The 20,046-nt window shown below is 44.8% G+C and overlaps 1 protein-coding gene across 1 annotated transcript in view; it reads right to left on the bottom strand.

Annotated features, from left to right (window-relative positions):
• Nucleotides 1-11,223, bottom strand: part of Dhx35 (DEAH-box helicase 35) — a 64,319-nt gene extending 53,096 nt beyond the window's left edge. Inside the window, exons 1-2 of the mRNA XM_059261831.1 lie at nt 11,093-11,223; nt 3,953-4,086 (exon numbers count right to left, since the gene is read on the bottom strand). Coding sequence (XP_059117814.1) covers nt 3,953-4,086; nt 11,093-11,132 — 174 coding nt within the window. The 5' untranslated portion in view covers nt 11,133-11,223. The remainder of the gene's footprint in view (nt 1-3,952; nt 4,087-11,092) is intronic.
• Between the last annotated feature and the right edge of the window lie 8,823 nt (nt 11,224-20,046).

Genomic DNA, 20,046 nt, shown 5'->3' with positions numbered 1-20,046 from the left:
ACTGAATTGTGAACTTAAAAAATAGTTAAAATTGCAAATATTATGTTCATTTAAAAAAATAAGGTGGAATGTAATCACCATACATTATATGTGTGTATGAAATTAAAGACAGAGATGTTCTAAAATTTAAAAAAAAAAAAATTTAAATAAACATTGGATTCCAGAATCCTAGCATGAAGAGAGTATTAAGATAGTTCAATATTCCTTTTACATGTTGATTACATGGTAACTGATACTTTTGGATATATTGGATTAAAGCATTGTTACATTTTTTAAAAAGTAATAATGTAGGCATATTAATACATGCACGCACACACAAGAAAATGTATTAAAAAAACCAAGCATGGTGGTACACGCCTGTAATCTCAGGACTTACGAAGTCGAGACAAGAGGATCAGGAGTTCAAGGTCATTTTTCAGCTACATCACAAGTCCAAGGCCAAACTAGACTTCATGAGACCCCGACTCAAAAACACAACAAAAAAGTATATAAACCACATTTGTTCCAGAATTGTCTATTATAGCCAAAACTTCCAACAACCTAAATGTTCATCACAACAGGTATGTGGTTAAATCAGTTATGAAATACTCAATAATGGTTGTTTAGAAGAACAAATGTCTACAAGATACACTAAGAAAAGAAAGCAAGGAACATACTAGTGTGAATGGCATAGATGTGTGTGCACAGTGTATGCACATGTGGGGGGTATGCAGAACAATTCACATGTGCAGAAGGACGGCAGGTGTCCTGCTCCATCACTCTGTACCTTATTCCCTTGAGACAGGTCTCTCACTGATCCTATAACAAGGCTGGCAGCCAGCAAGCCCCAGCCATCCCTCTGTCTCTATTCCCCCCCCCCCCCCGTGACACTTGAGCATAGGCACCGCTGTGCACACTTGTTCTGTGAACACACTGGATCTGAACTCAAGTCCTCATGCTTGTTCAGCAGGAGCTTCTTCCCACTGAGCATCTCCCAGGGCTGCAGTACTTGTACTTTAAAGGAGGTAACAGTGCTACATCCAAGGGGGGTAAAATGGTGAGGAAAGGGATGTGAAGAACTCTGGGTTTCATACAACACTTATGCATGACCTAACTAAAAATTAGATTTTACTCATTAGCATGGGAATATATGAAAACAAAATTCACAATAAAACATCTACAGGTAACTGAGCCTCCTGTGACCGCTCAGTGGGAGCAGGCTTGACCACTAAAAAAGCCCCAGAAATCCTAGTGTCCCATTTGCTTAGCTTCAGAAGGCATTTTAAAGCTCGTGGCTGATTACAGGGGTTTCATCACATCTCATTTGGAAGGAAACCTGCCTGAGGCTCCCTCTCTGATCAGGCTTCAGGTCATCTGTTGCCACACCACTGAGGCGTTTGGTGGGGCTAAGAAGTGGGATGCTGACAGATTCCATCTAGCAAACAAGGTCCTGGTTATTTGGGGCTTCTGAATTTGTTATGCCTGGATGTATATATGCAGTCCTCGGGCTTTAATGGGAAAGTCTTCTCGGAACATTTGTTAAAACTGAAGATTCCTAGCTCTACCATTCAGGTTTCTAAACAGTAGAGCCAGGTAGAACCCAGGAACCTGCATGTCCACATACAAATAAATAAATAAAATGCAATGATTTAATTAACAAAAAAAAAAAAAAAAAAAAAAAGCTGGGTAGCAGTAGCACATGCCTTTAATCCCAGCACTTGAGAGGCAGGGCCAGGCAGATCTCTGTGAGTTTGAGGCCAGCCTGGTCTACAGAGCAAGATCCAGGACAGGCACCAAAGCTACACAGAGAAACCCTGTCTCAAAAAACAAAAAAAAAAAAAAAAACCAAAAATAAATAAATAGAAGAGGAAGGAGGAGGAGGAGGAGGAGGAGGAGGAGGAGGAGGAGGAGGAAAGGAAGGAAGGAAGGAAGGAAGGAAGGAAGGAAGGAAGGAAGGAAGGAAGGAAGGAAGGAAGGAAAGAAAGAAAGCTTTGTGTGATGGCACATATCTTTAATCCCAGCACTAGGGAGGCAGAAGATGCTGGTGGATTTCTGAGTTTGAGACCAGCCAGGTCTACAGAACAAGTTCCAGGACAGCTAAGGCTACAGAGAAACCACATCTCAAAAGAAAAAAATCAAAAGGAAGGAAGGAGGGAGGGAGGGAGGGACGGAGGGAGGGCGGACGAACACTACTGGAGAGGACCTATGAAGAGCCCGTGCATCGAGGTGTGATGGCATGCACCTGTAATCCCAACACTTGGGAGAGAGACCATTGGTCCAGGTGTGGTTTAGCATTGAGTTGAAAGATGAACAGTTAGCTCTTCAGTGTGAGTGGCCTTGGATACAAAGCTAGAGGCTGGACACGGCCTAGGAGGCTCAGGAGGGTGCCGCATTTGAAGAAGATCAGACGCAGCATAGCGCTGTCCTGGACAGGAAGGAACCAAAGGCAATAACTCCAGCTTCCTGTGCTTTAGCCCAACATGGACAGACAGGACAAGAAGACGGCTAGTGTGGAGACAGGAAGAGACAGGGAAGTACTGTCACCAGGCTTAGCGACACTGGGAACGCCAGTGAGGACAGGTGTGAACTTCAGACAAGGGAGCTGGCAGACATAAGACAGACATCTTTCACAGCAGTGCCTATCTCAAAGAGAACTACGGCTACAGAGGGAAGTCAAGGGGAGGCTGCCTTGGAAACGGCCTGGGGAGTGACTGTGGCTGCTTCGGTAGGTCAACTGTTCACCGTGGCTGTGGCAATGCTGGGATCAAGGCCAGGATCTCACCACACTTCATAAAGCCACCTTTCCATTTGATCTGAACGGGAGAAAAGGTGAAGAACACTGTCCTTCTCACCTTCTAGACCTATCCCTACTATCTCACAGGAGTGCAGCAGCACTTGGGCTCTGCTTCGCCTTTTATCAGTAACACATTCTTCTCTTCATCTCTCGGTAGGCTCAACTTGTTTTTATTTAGGTTTCATTTCATTTATTAGAAAATGATGGGCAGTCAAGAAAGGTCAACATTTAAATACTCAGTAAACAGACACTTCCTTATTCTTGGGTATTGGTGTCAGGTACCTTATAAACACTGCACCAGTGACCTCGTCCAGGCCTCATAGCAATCCTACAAGGCAGGTACTATTACCCCATAGCACAGATAAGGAAATGGAAGCTTACAATAGTGAAGCAAGGTCACCCAGCACATGGTGAAACTGGGTGGGACCCTGAAGTCTACTCCAGGATCCGGACACTTCATCGTGGCTCAAAAATGGTGCCCTTCAGTGTCGAGGAAGCAATGGTAAGCCTATCATCTCATGTCCTGAGGGTCCCACCCATATATCTCTGTCACATGCAATGGATAATGCCAGTCACCTGAGGAAAAAGCTCAGACACTATCAGAAAGACTAAAATGTTTAAGGTCACCTAAAACACCAACCAAAGCAAATCTTAGCTAGATTAAGAAGGCTTCTGTTTTATGTCTACGTAGAGAAAGAACACATTAGTGGAAGGAATTACCAGCAGTATCTGAGTGAAAGGAAGCCCCAAGTCTAAGAACTCACTGTCTTAGTAGGGCTGGTGGGACAAGCTATTTTATTTTATTTTATTTTATTATTTTGGTTTTTCGAGACAGGGTTTCTCTGTGTAGCTTTGCGCCTTTCCTGGAACTCGCTTTGGAGACCAGGCTGGCCTCGAACTCAACAGAGATCCACCTGCCTCTGCCTCCCGAGTGCTGGGATTAAAGGCGTGCGCCACCACCGCGGACTTCCCAGTCTTAAAGGGTGAGTGTCCTCTCCCCGTCTCTAACTCTCCCTCCCCCAAACGCAAACACACACTTGCACGCATGCACGCACGTGCCCACACACACACTAGAATGGGGTGAGGCTCCTCCGGCTCCCTATGACTTATAGAACCATTCTATGGCAGTCCCCTTCCTTCAGCGACAAGCTCATGATGTGGGCCACAGACACACCATACCTTGAACACAGGCAGCTTCTGCCGCTGCTGCTCTATGGAAAGGGCAGCATAGGGGTTGTAAATGATGGTTGTCCCCGAGTTCTCAGTGACACTCTGTCTCTCTTCAGAGATGCTGACACCAGGCCCTTCTGTACCTGTGGCAGAAATGTTTTTTTCAGATTCTGATGTAGTAAACAAAAAAGGGTGTATAAAAGACAGATAAACAAAAGAAACAATGCTTTTGGTTTCAAACTACTAAAAAGTATTAAACTTTGGCATTTCAGAGTTTTAAAAAAGGGAAAAAAAAAAAAAGCTAGGGAGGTGCCTGTCAGAAATCAAAACTCATGCCGAAAGCTTCAGTGCAGAGTCTAGAACAAAGAAGACAGCAGTCCTGCTGGGCTATCCAGAAGTGGGTCCTATAAATTCTAAACAGAAGTGAAAGAAACCCAGTGGAACTCTGCCAAGGCCAAGGCCAAGGCCTGGTACTGACCGACAGCAAAACTCAGAGACAACAGGAACCAGGGGCTCAGGTTGCCACGGCTTCCCCCACACACACACCTCACCTCTGCACCTCTTGACAAGTTCAGAACCTTCCGGCCATGGGGTGGTTTCTCCACAGGCTGCTGATGGCCCAGAGCTCAGCCCACAGCTGACCACCAGTTATCCAGGCACCCAAGAACAAGACACACCGTGCAAATGCTCCCTGGCGGGCACTGCTCTAAGCACTAGAACCCAGCCCTGAACAACACAGGGGCAGGCTGACCCTGATGGATTCAATGCCTCACGTGCTGCCTCCCAGTAGAATGTAACCGGGTACAAGAGTGACAGGGAAGTGCCATGGAGTGAAATGAAAGGGACTTCCAGGGCCACGTGTATGATGTACAGGTAGTGAGGGGAGTTCTTTATACTGGACCATGGGGACTCGCTTCCCTCTTTGGTGCAAGGCCTAACATGATCCAACTATCCCAGCTGACAGAAAGGGATACAGTGATAGCAGCTGCATGTGAACCATAACTAGGGTAGTTACATGGAAAATGACCATCCCCAAAACACTGCAGGGCAGACTGAAAAGCAGACAGCCATAGCATCTAGCTCTGAAGAATGACAAATCGAGACGGCAGATCCCAGGACAAGTATGGGTTCCATACGATCAGCTTCTATTGCTTTTCATGCCAACTGGTCTGTGTGAGCCAAGGACAGAACTAGATTAAGATACAAGTGAGGCTGGAGAGTTGGCTCAGCAGTTAAGAGCACTGGCTGCTCTTGCAGAGGACCCAGGTTCAGTTCCCAGCACCCATAGTGGCTCATGACCATCCATAACTCCAGTTCCACAGGATCTGACACCAGGCATGCACATGGTGCACAGATACATACAGTCAAAACTCACACACACAAAAATAAAACTAATCTACAAACTAAATAAATAAAACAACAGGAAGGGGCTGGAGAAATGGCTCAGTGGTTAAAAGCAGTTGCTCCTCTTGCAAGGGACCTGGGTTCAGTTCCCAGCACACAAAAGATGACTCACAACCAACTGTCCATTAACTCCAGTTCCAGAAGCTCTAACGCCCTCTTCTGGCTCCACGAGAACTAGGCACATGCATAGTGCACATAATACATGCGGGCAAACACTCAAACATACAAAATAAAAATAAATCTTTTTAAAGAAAGTAAGATATGAATTAAATGACAGAGTTGAGAATTCAGCTCAACATAAGGAAAGCAGCTCTAAATGTCAGAGCTGTCCAGCCACAGAGTGTGCTGTCTTGTGAATTAGGAAAACCCCGAGTTCAGCCACCTGCACGGCCCCTATTGGGGGCATCTCAGAGACAACCACCAGCCTGCTGATCTCAGAACCTGCAAAGCCACTGAAAGATGGGAGCTTTGTGGTAAGGGTAAGCCCAGCGACTCCATCTGATTTATGTTTACATTTTGGTTTTTTAAGACAGGGTCTCCTTACATATCCCAGGATGGCCTTGAACTCCCAATCCTGCATCAGCACCAAGTTTTAGGATTAACAGGCATGTGCTACCACACCCAGCTCAACTCTACATTTGTGAAGGGCTCCAGATCTCCTTGACAGTCGGATGAAGGGTATGAACTCTCCTCCTGAAGAAAACATGCAAGAATAGAATCCATCGGAACAGAAGCTCCTGGGTCTGCAGACTCCTAGAACCAACTTCAGAGCTCCAGCAGCTTCATCTCCAGCCCTGTTTCCAGTTCTTCCAGGAACACAGCTGCCAAAGAGCAGGTAAGTGGGGCACTGATGCCTGTTTCTGCCAAAAGGCTAACCTTCCTTTCAAAGGGGAAAAAAGACAGAGCGGGGCCTGGACCAAAGCCTGGGCTAGAGAGGCAGGTTTCCGGTCCTCCTCTTACCACTGCTATGCCCCGACTTCTGAACTCTTTTTTTTTTTTTTTTTTTTTTTTGGTTTTTCGAGACAGGGTTTCTCTGTGTAGCTTTGTGCCTTTCCTGGAACTCACTTGGTAGCCCAGGCTGGCCTCGAACTCACAGAGATCCACCTGGCTCTGCCTCCTGAGTGCTGGGATTAAAGGCGTACACCACCACAGCCCAGCGACTTCTGAACTCTTAAACAAGAAAACTACGGCAGAGAATAGTGTACCCCCTTCTGCCCTGTTTTTGTTCAGAATAACCCCTTTCTTGAAACATTTAAACCATGCCATTATGTCTAGAGTATCTGAACACTCTCCCACACACTGGCTCACAGCCCCCAGGGCTTGGTCCCTCCGCCTCTAACCTACAGCTGTTAGGAACTTTTACAGGAACAGCTGCTGTCAATCTAGGGCCTTTTCTTCTTCTTACAAAAGACTTCATTCAGCCAAACAAGAACCCCAAGGCTGCTTTCCATTTATAAGGCCATTCTGTTTATGGCTGTTTTTAAATTGGGAGTGTGTGCCATGCTTCAGGGAGTAGGCTTTTTGCAATTTTCGCAAACCATTAATGCTTGGTTTTCTCCATCTGTAAAACAAGGCTCACAACAGCACCCAGTTGGAATCCCTTCAACCTAGGAAGCCAGAACGTGCTGGGTCCCCTAGAGCTAAAGTCATAGGCAGTTGTGAGCCACACAGCATGGGTGATGGGAACTAAACTCGGGTACTCAGGTACTCTACAAGAACAGCAAATGCTCTCTGAACCACTGAGCCACTTCTGCACTACACCACAATTCTTACCATGAATCAAGTCAAAACAAAAACAAAAATAAAACCCTCCAAGCAGCTCAATAAAGCTTTTGCAAGGCACAAGGTCAGACACCATTAAGTACTTGTTGAGTGAGTAAACAAAACTGGACGGGGTCCTTCCGACCCATTCATGTGTGCCAGCAAATAAAGTGAACATTTTTTTTCTAAGAAAAACCCTCAGGCGAGTCACAAAAGGATAGTTAGAGATCAAAAAATAGTAGTTTAAGGTCTCCATTCACACCACCAGGAAATGTTTCAAATGGTCATTGTTGTTGATCTAAGAGATGTTTCTTGTCAGTTTGGTTTTATTAGATGGGAGTCTTGTTATGTAGCTGAGGATAGCCTGAAACTCACTATGTAGCCCAGGCTAGCCTTGAGTGCTCAATCCTCATGCCTCAGCCTTCCAAGTGTTGGAATTACAGGCATGTACTACTACATGCAGAAAATATTTCTTTTTTTTTTGGTTTTTCGAGACAGGGTTTCTCTGTGTAGCTTTGCGCCTTTCCTGGGACTCACTCGGTAGCCCAGGCTGGCCTCGAACTCACAGAGATCCACCTGGCTCTACCTCCTGAGTGCTGGGATTAAAGGTGTGCGCCACCACCGCCCGGCTTAAGGTTGATGTTTTAAATGAAATATTTTCTGGCCGGGCGGTGGTGGCGCACGCCTTTAATCCCAGCACTCGGGAGGCAGAGCCAGGTGGATCTCTGTGAGTTCGAGGCCAGCCTGGTCTACAGAGTGAGTTCCAGGACAGGCTCCAAAGCTACACAGAGAAATCCTGTCTCAAAAAAACAAATAACAAAATACAAATAAAACATCAATCTTTATTTTCCTATTTGGGAGCCAAACTTAGGCATGGGTCTGTAATCCCACCTACTCAGAAGGCACAGCACGAGGATCACAGGCTAAGAGAGAATTCAATGCTAGCCTAGGCAACTGAGGAAGACCCTGTCTTTCAAAAAAAAAAAAAAATCTGGCAACTCTGAGCCCATATGATAACAACCAGGTGAGTGTGGTATCACATATGCAAGTTCGATGGCTCATCTCCACAGTACATTCAAAACCCTTCAATCCCATCACATATTATTCCATTACACACTTCCCCTTATGCAGTTTGTCTAAAAAGCTCCTGTAGTTATCTGAACCTGTGACTTTGGGCATAGAGGACATGCTCATGATTCCACGATTTAGCCTTATACTCAGTTCCAACCACCTCCCTGACCTGCCTTTCCCACAATCCAGTTCGTATCTTGAACCTGAGTTTGTTCATCTGTGAGAATACCAACTCATCAGAGATGTTGTTACTAGTTGATAAGATGTTGTAAATGAAAGTGACTGGCCCAGGGCTCAGAACCCACCGAGCTACTCAAATCTCTGTGAATGAAAACAGTCTACCTGACCCGGTGGGTCCCCAACTTTGATGCATGCTAGAAGCCCCCCAAATGTTTAAAACATACGTCTGCCCAGTTCCTGATTTCCTGACAACAGTAAAAGACACCAGAGGGTTCTGGTTTTCAGTTTTTTTATTTTGTTTTTTAGTTTTCTAAGTGATTCAATTATACAGCAAAACTTGAGACCCACTTACCCTAGGCCATCACCCCATTCACAACGCAAGGAGGTTATTACTGTCTTCACCTTCTCTTCTCTTTACCTCTAAAATGACTGATGGCCCCTCCTGTCATCTCCCAGGCTAGAATTAAGGTTCAACATCCATCCTGGATTTCAGTAGCAACCTCTCTTAAGAGTGGTCATGTTCACTATATTACTGCCAGGTTAAACTTTCCAAAGGAAATCTGGGTAATTTCCTGCTTAAAAGCAAGGAGCCCAATATTTATTTATTTGTTTATTTGTTATTTAGTGTGAGTGTGAGTGAGTGTGTGTGTGTGTGTGTGTGTGTGTGTGTGTGTCCACACACATGTATGGGCATGCATGCCAGGGTACATGCATGGAGGTCAAAGGACAACTCTTTAGAGTCAATTCTCTCCATCCACCCTTGCATGAGTTACAGGTATTAAGCCTGCTGAGCCATTTCACTGGCCAAGAAGCTTGCCAAAGACATTTCAAGATGAGGTACCTTCCTACCTTTCCAGCATCATCTCCTGTTAATACATCACAGTACTCCATTATTGGGGGCTTGGGGACATCCTTAAGATACAAATCCTACTTTCAATGTCCTGGAGAGCCATAAACAAACCATAACAAACTTCTTCACCCTTCAGAGTTCACTCCAAAAAATCACCATCTCCATGACGCGGTCAATTCTTCACACTCAGCCTTCCGTCCCTCTCTTATTCTTCTATACAATTATAATAGCTTTGCATCTAGTGCCAAGAGGTTTTCTTATGCATTGTTCTCATGTAATCCCCACAGCAATCCTCATATGACAAATCACAGATAAGGTAACAGGGACTCAGTAAGTGACAGGCAGGGAAGACACTGCCATCCAGTGCTGGAGCCCATCTTCTTCCTCACCACCTCTTCTGCCTTCCCTAGAACCTCTTCCAAAGGACATGTAACTTCAGAGTCAATTGTGAGACTACATCTTGAGAGCCGGGCCACAGGCATGTGTACTTGACCTCCTGACTACAGGAATGTACTCTCCATGAACTAAACAATGGGACAGACTCTTTAAGAGTAATTCCAGGCTCTTTAACCAAAATGGTACCCTGGTACCACATGATAAACTCTTGAACAAGTAAATGGTAACTCATTACTTAATGGGATGGACAATCAGCTGATGCCTGGAAAAGCTAAATCATCTGAGTGTCACCAAGATATAGATATATATAGATATAGATATTTGGTTGGTTGGGTTTTTTTGGTTTTTGGGGGGTTGTTGTTGTTGTTTTGTTGAGACAAAGTCTCTCTTTGTAGCCCTAGGTGTCCTGAAATGTATACCAGACTGGCCTCAAACTCAGAGATCCTCCAGCCTCTACCTCCCAAGTGCTTAAATTAGTCATAGACCACTATGACCAGTTCAGGTGGTTTGGGTTTTTTGTTTGTTTTAAGAATTAAGTGTGTCAATTGCTTGGATTTATTTTTCTAACACTCTGGCACATGGTCAGAATTCTGGAGACCACCTAAGACATCCTTTAAAAGCTGTTCCCTGTGCTTTTTCTGTCTCATATCATTCTCGTCACAATATAATGTATACATTCAGACCTTTTGTGGTGCATGTGGAGGAAAAAAAGAAAAATATATAATAAAAAGTAAGGGCAGGGGCTGATACCGATTAAGAAAGTGGGTTTTTTTTTGTTTGTTTTTATAAGCGGCATGGACAAAAGGAAGTACCCTACATGAGCATGGTCTGGTACGTATAACTCAATAAAAACCTGGTCCACGAGAAAAATGAAAAAACAAAGGATCCTGTGAAGGTAACTTATTAGCCTGCGAGACAAAAAGATGACAGCCACCAGGAAAGAGGATGTGCACTTTATGGTAAACATTCAGAGTCGGCAAGCCCTCAGCTAAAACACTGGAACACATTTTCCCTTTTATGAGCTATTAAGTCCGACCATGTCCTCCTGACTCCACGCCCACGGGACAGGTGTTTGTATCCGCCCACTTCACAGGTGAGCAGCTGAACGCATCGCTCAAGGTCCTCCGTCTACTGCTGCAAGGCAAAGCGGCAGACTTGAACCTGGCCAGACACTCTGACTCCTCAACCCACGCTTCTAAGGCCTTGAGCTGCACCGCCTGTGGATCCCCAGGGCAGCAGCAAGACACGCGTGGGCGCTTCGCGACTCCGCATCAGGACGTGCCAAGGAGGCTGAGAGGCTCGAACAAGGTCACCCGGAGCTTCCTCCCCAAGGTTGGGGAGGCCTTGACTTCCTCGGGACCACCGTGGGCTGCAGCATCCACGCTCGCGGAGGGGTGGTGCCCAGCCCTCCCCGGTCAGGCCCACGGCGGGTCCCCAGGCCCAAAGTCACGTCGCCGAATCTACCCAGGTTTCCTTCCGTGCCTTACCGGGTTTCCAGAACTTCACTGGTCCCAAGGGCGCAGCCATGCTGGGGTGAAAGGTCACGAAGAAGACTCCGCCTCGCTGAACGCACGCGAGTCCCTCGGGGCTCAAGGGGCGTGGCCCGCGAGCAATCGCTGCCTAGTCGGCTTGGGAGGTGAAGCCACGCCCCCTCGGTGCCCCGCCCACGTGACCCGTGGCTTCTTTAGGGCGGTATTTGGGCTCCTCCCCTTGGGCCACGTAATGCTGCGCGGCCATGTTGGCATGGCGCGGAGGTTAGCTGCCCTATCCTGCTAAGATGCCCTGGGCGCTTCTAGGAATTCGCTGTGGTGTTCCCGGGCTGCCGCAGCTCAGCAGCCAAGAGTGCGCGGAGGCAGTGCTTCCGTGGTGAACTGAGAGATGCTCATGTTTACACGCTATCGCAGCCGCGTCTCTTTTAGTCTCCGTATTTTCGTACGGAGATACAATGGTATTTGCCTCCAGCGCCTGATGACTCCGTTAGTATTTGTGTGTTCCCACGGACTGTAGTTTGTTTCCCAGGCGGGGGTAGAGCTGGCATGAACTGTAAGTGAATAAACGCTGGGTAAACAGTAGAATGATGCTTACTATCATCAAGTAAAACTGAAATGTTACAAGCATCTTCCGATCTTAAGAGAACTGTCAGTAAATGGGAACCGAGGAGCTTATTGGGTTGGAAGATGAGACTAGAAATGAGATCAGTCAGGCCTGGGCATTCGCCCAGTGTTTCCTCAGGTCGACTTTCTCTAATCAAATGCTTTTTTATAATTGCCCATCCAATCCCCAATCTACAGAGACAAAACCCAGTAACATGCATTTTAGGATGCTCCCAAATTCCCAAGTCCAGAAGCAAGCTTGGGAAAGATTATACATTTAATACAAAGGATAGCTAACTATTGCTCAACTGGAAATACAAGGGAGCCACAATTAAGAGGTTTTAGAATCTGTACATTTTTAGAGCTCTGAAGGAAATGGTATGCTTCGTTATTTGAGGAAAATGGCAAATTATGGAAAGCTTTGGAGAAAGCAAGTAGCCCTGATTCAGAATCCTAACCTTGACCATCATCACCTGGCTCCTGGCCGACATTTAATCTCAGTTGTAAAATGAGCTTTAAAGGAGTATTAAATGAGATGAGGTACAGAGTACCTAACATAATTCGAGACATTGCAGGCACCAGATCAATGTTCGCTCTCATTAGCTCAACTCCTAGAGCAAATACACCAAGAGAACAGAGTCTTCAGTTTACCTCACGTTTTGATTTGTTTCCTTAATAATTGAATGAAATTCAACACATGCTAATCCTTTTGTGGAGAATTCTCCGTCCATGCTTTAAAACCTTCAGATCCTTGAAGGACCCTCCTATATTCACTATCAAACATGCCCCCTGTGGACTCAGGACTTGCATGCCCACTTTTACTATATATATATATATTTTTTTGTTTAGTTGTACTAAAGTTAATCTGCCTCTTTTTTATGCTGGGAACTTCTTTTTTAAAAATTTTAAGTTATTTTATGTATATGGGTTTCGCCAGCTGTGTGTCTCTGTAGCAAGTGTGTGTGTGTGTGTGTGTCTCTGGAGGCCAGAAGAGGGTGTTGGATCCCCTGGAACTGGAGTTACAGACAGTTTTGAGCCACCAAGTGGGTGCTGGGAATCAAATCTGGATGCTCTGGAAACCTTCTGAATCAACTCCCCAGTCCAATGCTGAGAACTTCTTGAGGACAGGGCCTTGTCATACTTTCTGTATGTGTGTTTCCAATTTCTCAAAGCGACTATTGAGCAAATACATATTTTGAACACTGTGTCTCTAAGTTATTATAGCAATATTGGTGAGATACAGCAGTCTCACCCAGAACCTTATACCACTGAACTATAATCTAACACAGGCCCTCTACCATTGAGCTATAATCCCAACATCGATTCTTTTTATCTTTTCATTAAAGTCCTACATACAGAAAATAAGATTTATATATGAAAAATGCCACTCTGTAAATGTTTTTTTCCAACCCATGCCTTTGGGGGTTGTTTCTTTTGTTTTTAAAGGCTGCTTCCTGGGAGGATTAGATACCTCAGCTCATTAAGGATTCTTGCCATGCAATCCTAGCAACCTGAGTTTGATCCCCAGAACCCAAATGAAGGTGAAAGAAGAGCATGGACTCCACAAACTTGTCCTCTGATCTACATACCACATGTACCTACATGTCACATCACACAAACAAGTAATAAAATTAAATACTTCATAAACTTAAAAACATTAAAAAAAAATTCTGCTTTCCAAGTCTGGAACTCAACCAATCCTCCCGCCTCAGCCTCCTGAAGTAGCTAGGAGCACAGGTATGTATCACCAAGCCCAGCTTTATTTCCATGCCTTTGTTTTACTTATGGCTTTCAAAGAAATCTTCCTGTTTAAAAAGAGACAGCAGATTGGAAGTGCCCAGATTATTAGGTCGCAATCTTGAAGCTGGAGAATTTAGTCAACAGCTACCCTAATCTTAACATAGAAAATTGAGGTTCATGGAGGTTAAGAAAACTTAGGCAGAATCAGTGAGGGACTCTGTGTGTGTGTGTGTGTGTGTGTGTGTGTGTGTGTGTGTGTGTGTGTGTGTTGTGTGTTTGAGACCAACTCTCACTCTGAAGCCCTGGCTGGAACTCACTGTGTTGCCCAGGATGGTCTTGAACCACATAATTCAGGATGGCAATCCTGCCTCAGCCTCCTTACAGATGTGAACCTGATCACAGGTTGGTTTTTTCAACCACAAAGTGGCCATTTAGAACCATTAGAGCTAAACTCACCTACATGTGAATTTACCTGCCTCAGAATGTTCTCAGGGTCCCACCGTTCCCCAGGTGGATTGTTTCACTTCCACAGACTTCTACTGAGTAATACTGTCCACTCTGATGTTGTGGTTTTGTTGGTCTCAATAATCTTTCTGGTTAACTTTTTCAGGAAGAATGGCCTAAAATAGCTACTCTAAAAGTTAAGCGCTTTTTTTTTTTTAAAGACTCTCTCATTATGTTCTCATTAAGACATGCTCTTCCTGGATTGCCCCAAAATCATAAGCCTCCCGCCTAAACTTCTCAAATGCATTTCATACCTGCCAAGAACAGCTGTTTCTAAACAGAAAATCCAGAACTGATTTGATTCATTGCCAATAACACACAAATTTGATCATTTTGTCATATGGAGGAATATTTTGCAACTTCCAGGTGGCAGATTTTTCCAAAAAGATGTTTCCCACACATGGCGATCCCTTCAGTAGATTTTGTTTCACAGACAATGTCAACCTTTCAGACCAACTCTACCTTAAAACTAATCTCTATCTGAAACCGTCACAAGGAAATGAAACGACTGAATTTGAACACTGAGAAAAATGTATTGTTTGAGCACATGAAAGACAGGTTTCTGTGCCTGTAGTAATGTACTCTCGGCTCTGAAATACTTCTGGATTACTACTTCTGCATTGCCTGTGTTTGAGAAACATAGGGTTTAAGGGTTTGAAACTTTGTAGCAGTTGTGGATGCAAGTGATAGAAAACCCAGCTCATGACTTTTTGGAACCTATTCCCCATGCAGGGATGCCTCGTCCAGCCTTGATGCAGGAGCTTGGTCCTGCCTCAACTGATATGGCATGCTTTGTTTGACTCCCATGGGAAGCCTGCCCCTTTCTGAATAGAGGAGGAGTGGATGGGCGGGATAGACAGGAGGTGGGGGAGGAAACAGGAAGAGAGGAGGGAGGGGAAACTGTGGTTGGTATGTAAAACAAATGAAAATATTTAATAAAAAAAAAAAAAAGGAAAACCCAGCTCATCATCACTTCAGCAAAAATGGTTCATGCAACTGGACATGGTGGCACACACCCGCAACCCTAGCACTTGGAAGGCTAAGGCAGGAGGATTCCCAAGAATTTAAGGCCAGGTTGGGCTACATAGTGAGATCCTGGTCAACCTGGGCTACAGAGTGAGACCGTGTCTCAGAAGTGAATAAAAGCAGTTCATAGGTACTAAAGTCCAAGAGTATCTGACTTAAAGACATGGCTTCACCAGGACACATGTGGCACAGCCAGAACTGTGTTCTGCCAGCTTTGCACTCAGATGAAATGTGGTGACAAGATGGCCGTATCAATGTCCAAAATCCTTTTAAGCATTCCAGAAGGAAATTCCCTACCAAAAAAGTATCTCTAGCTGCCCTATGTATCCATCCCTGAATTAATCAGAGTGTCTAGGGAATAGGATGGACTGATTTGCTTAGGACTAGATCACATGACCCATCCCCAGGGTCAAGTGCAGGCAACTTCTCTAGAACCACACAGAGCACTGGGGACAGAATGGTTTTTAGAGAGAAATCTTGGCATGAGATTATCAAAGGATCAATTAATAAAGCCAAAATAATCTATGTCTACCACATCCATTTTGCTTGCACTACATCTTCAGCTTCTCAAGAAGCCAGACCAGAGAGATGTCCCCTAGAGAGATCTTTCATAGAATTGTTTTACACAATTGCACTGTACCAGGATTTCCTGTTGAGAGTCTGAAGTGTGTCTTCTGCAAAAAAAAATGTGGTACCATATTCAAATGTGCCAGGTTTGCTGGCTTTGCACACCAGCGATGATGTTCACATTGGTATTACTATAAGCAAAAGTGTTCACCCACTTCAAGGATCTGAATGCAGAGTTGTGGAGAGATCCACAGGAAAGACACTCAGCAACCAACCACATGGGTCTATATTGTGCTATGTGGGGGCTAGTCTTGTGTCAACACAAGCTAGAGAGGGAACATCAATAAGATCTGGCTAGATGCCATTCTCTTAATTTCTGATTGATGGAGAGGGCCCAGCCCATTGTGTGTGGAGCCATCCCTGGGCTGGTGGTCTTGGGTTTTGTAAAAAAGCAGGCTGAGCAAGCCATGAGGAGCAAGCCAGTAAGCAGTACCTCTGCATCAGCTCCTGCTTTCAGGTTCCTGCCCTGTTTCAGTTCTTGCCCTGACCTCCTTCAGTGATGAACAGTGATGTGGAATTCTCCCCAAGTTGCTTTGGTCATGGTGTTTCATGGAAGCCATAGAAACCCTAAGACATGATGGCTTTAGGAGCCTGTGATTCTGGGAGTTGGATGGGTTGGGAAGGCCTCCTTAGGACTGCAAGATACTTTCTGGCTAGCCTCAAAACTGGGACACTCCTGAGACTGAAAGGGAGTGTTAGAGAGATGGGATCTGGGGATAAGAGGCAATACTGGCAGTGCCAGGCTAACTGGGGCACCTATATAGGTTTGTAGCCCAGTGAAACCAGGCTTACCTAAATGCACTCAGCATAAAGTACATTCGTAAAGAGCCTTTCCAAATACATTCACCTCAAAGCTTCAAAAAAATAACCCTTTTGGAGTTCAGAATTAACTTTTTTGTTTGAGACAGGATCTCATGTATCCCAGGCTGGTCTCCGACTCACTATGTAGCCAATAATGAACTTGAGCTCCCTATTCTCCTTCCTTTACCCCCCATGTGCAGGAATAACAGGTGTGCACCACCACACTGGCTTTACAGTGCTGGGAATCAAACCCAGGTTTCATTAGATGAGCACTCTACCAGCTGAACATTTCCAGCCTCCACAGCAATGTTTTAATGAGAATATCCTTGTAAGAAATACATGTGTTCCCTTAGTAGCAGGAATAATTGTTTTCTTCACCTTGTGGACATTGAGTGGTGTTTCTAAACCACCTTCCTGTGTCTTGGCTACTAGAAAGTATCAATTTACATATTGCCCTACATGAATCTTGCATGTCCTAGCATGCACTGTTAGCTTCACGCATGATTCTAATTTGTATCTGTAACCTTGACTCTTTCATGAAATTTTTGATTTACACAAGGCTGTAGCTTAGGTTTTAATTGTTTTAAAGTTTTTGTTTTGTTTATTTTGTTTGTTTTGATTTTTCGAGACAGGGTTTCCCTGTATCATTTTGGTGCCTGTCCTGGATCTCACTATGTAGACCAGGCAGACCTCAAACTCACAGAGATCTGCCTGGCTCTGCCTCCCAGGTACTGGGACAAAAGGCATGCGCCACCACCGCCCAGCCAGGTTTTAATTTTAAAATTACATTTCTTTCTTTACTGGAGGCAAGCACATTTGTGCCATGGTGAATGTGCCATGGCATTCCAGCAGACGGTAGAGGACAAATTGTGGAAGTTGGTGGGTCCCTGGAATCAAACTCAGGTAGTCAGACTGGCCAGCAAGCACCTTTATCCACTGAGCCATCTTGCCCACCTGGCTTTTGGTTTTCTTGTTAGCCACTTTAAGTCCCTTCAGTAAAAAGTAACTCTCTAGCCACACTGCCCACATATAAACACAAGTTATAGCTTAATTGGTAAAGTTAATTGGCTTCTGAGAAATAGCAGTTAGGGTTGCTAAGGTGGAGTAGCCATCTCTTCAAAGGATTCCATGTTTTGAGAGGATGTCAACCCTGCAGATTGGGTCTAAAAACTATGTATATGGAGCTCTAACTCAAAGAAATCATCAGCAAGGAAAAGAAATAATGCTGTATTTAAGCATTGAACATCTGATGATAGAGAAAATTTTATTACTATTGCTTAGGTATAATAGTCGTAGTATGGTTATGTCTTTGAAGGTATTTTAGATTTATTTTGTTATGTATGAGTGTTTTGGTGGCATATATGTATATGTACCATGTGGCTGCCTGTGGAGATCAAGAGACATTAGATTCCCTGGAACTGGAGTTAAGGATGGTTGTGAATCCCAATGTTGATGCTAAGAACCAAATCTGGGTCCTCTAACAGCAAGTTCTCTAACCTCTGAGCCATGCCATTTTTTGTTTTTTTTAGTAAGTAGAGCTAAATGCTGGCGGAAATTTAGCTCCATGTTAGGCCATTTGCCTGTCATGTGTGACTTCTGGTTTGACCCTAGCACTGAGGGAAATATTTTGAATATTTACAGCTCAGTCTGTAGCTGAGTACGGCATCAAATGGATGGACAATTCTCACCCAGTCGTCAGCTATTGTGGGAGGGGAGTGCATGCAGGCTACTGAACCAAGGGTCTTGCACATGCTCTATCACTGAACTGTACACCATCCCTAAGTAGGCCAGCAGACGGATGCAGGTGGTTCAGATCTCACTTGGAGAAGCAGCTCTAGTGGTACTTTCCAGACTGAAGTTTGAGAAAGACTTGGTTCATCCTGAGACAGGACTATTTACCTCTTTTTTTTTTTTTTTTTTTTTTTTGGAGGCGGGGGTGGGGAGGGAGGAGCTTGAAACAGGGTTTCTCTGTGTAGCCCTGGCCATCCCGGAACTCATTATGTAGACCAGACTGGCCTCGAACACAGAGATCTGTCTCCTGAGTGCTGGGATTAAAGACGTGCACCACCACCACCACCACCACCTGGCTTCCATCTATCTTTTGTTCCTATTTCTAATTGTTGACAACACTTTCAGAGAATGATGATTGACTCTTGCCCAGAGAGAGGACAGTGTGGTCAAGTGTATGACAGGCCATGGACTCACCCTTCAGATTCACTGACACTTCACATGGGTAGTCTGAATAAACTTTTCAATTTATTGGTTTACAGATTTCTCAAAAACATGTGTGAGGGGGTGCATTTATGCACAGGTGCATTTGTGTGTAGGTGTAGATGAGTGAACAACCCTAACTGCTATTTCCCAGAAGCCATCTTTTTTTTTTTTTTTTTTGAGACAGGGTGAGGCCTGAAATTCAAGTGGTCTAGGCTGGCCGGCCAGTAAGCCTCAGGACCCACCTATTTCTGCCTCCTCAACACTGGGATCTCATGATCCCATCATGACATTTTTGTGGGTTGTGGGGATTGAAATCAGTGATTGCAAAGCAAGCACTTTACCAACTGAGCTATAACTTGTGTTTATATGTTGTGTGTACATGTTCATGTGCGTTTATACATTCATGGGGGAGGCGGAGATCAATGTCAGGTAACTTCCTCACTTTCTATTTTTAAAATCTTCTATTTTTGGTTCGTGTGTGCACACATATGCCACAGCACCTGTGTGGGAATCAGACACACTGCAGGAGTCCATTGTCTCCTCCCACCACATGGGGCCCAGGGGTCAAACTCCAGTCGCCAGGCTTGTCAGCAAGTGCTTTGACCTGCTGAGCCTTCTTGACAGATCCATCCACCTTATTTTAGAGACTGGACCAGTCACTGGATCTGATTAGGGTTAGACCAGCTGGCTAGCAAGCCCCAGGCAGCCTCCTGCTGTCTCCACCTCCCCAGCACTGGGATTACAGGTGCATGCCATCATGTCAGGCTTTTTTATACCAGTCTTCATGCTTATACAGCACTTTACCAAATAAGCCATCTCCAAGTCTATAATGTCTTAAGTGAAGGTCTATTAATAATCCTGTACAACACGGATTTAAAATTCCAATGGAATTTAAATGCATGATCACAATCAGGGCTTTGTACCTACATTTCTTCACGTGGCTGTTTCTGCATTAACTCCCACTACACAAGCAACAGGCTCGAAGGCCTTTATACTTAAACAATCATACAATAGAGGATCTGGACACCTGTCTTTAAGTTCTTACACCATCTTATACCAGCTTTATGATCTTGAGTAGGCTATTTAATTTCAGCCTGTTTCTACATCTGAAAATGGGATGCCAGCTGTCTAACCTTAGTCACTAGATAGCATGAGGATTTAAGGCAGCACATAAAATGATCTAAGTTTGCAAAATGTATACTCAAGGATTAGCCAGAGGGTTGACAGCCAGGCACGCGCCCGTGTCTTAACATGCTTGACAGCCACAGACTACAGCACTAACCCAGCAGATAACTTGGTCATGAGAGGAGTCCTGGAACACTCATGAAAATCTGCAGGAACATTCCGGATCTGCATGCATCAGCATTCTCCTTGAAGACAACACCCTACTTATTGTAGACTTCTGGGTTAGCAAGCCAGGAGGAAGCCACAGTTTA

Source organism: Peromyscus eremicus, chromosome 4 (genome assembly GCF_949786415.1).
Source record: "Peromyscus eremicus chromosome 4, PerEre_H2_v1, whole genome shotgun sequence".
Lineage (NCBI taxonomy): Eukaryota > Metazoa > Chordata > Mammalia > Rodentia > Cricetidae > Peromyscus > Peromyscus eremicus.
The sequence above is the reverse complement of the archived record's forward strand: the minus strand, read 5'-3'. Positions and strand labels throughout refer to the sequence as shown.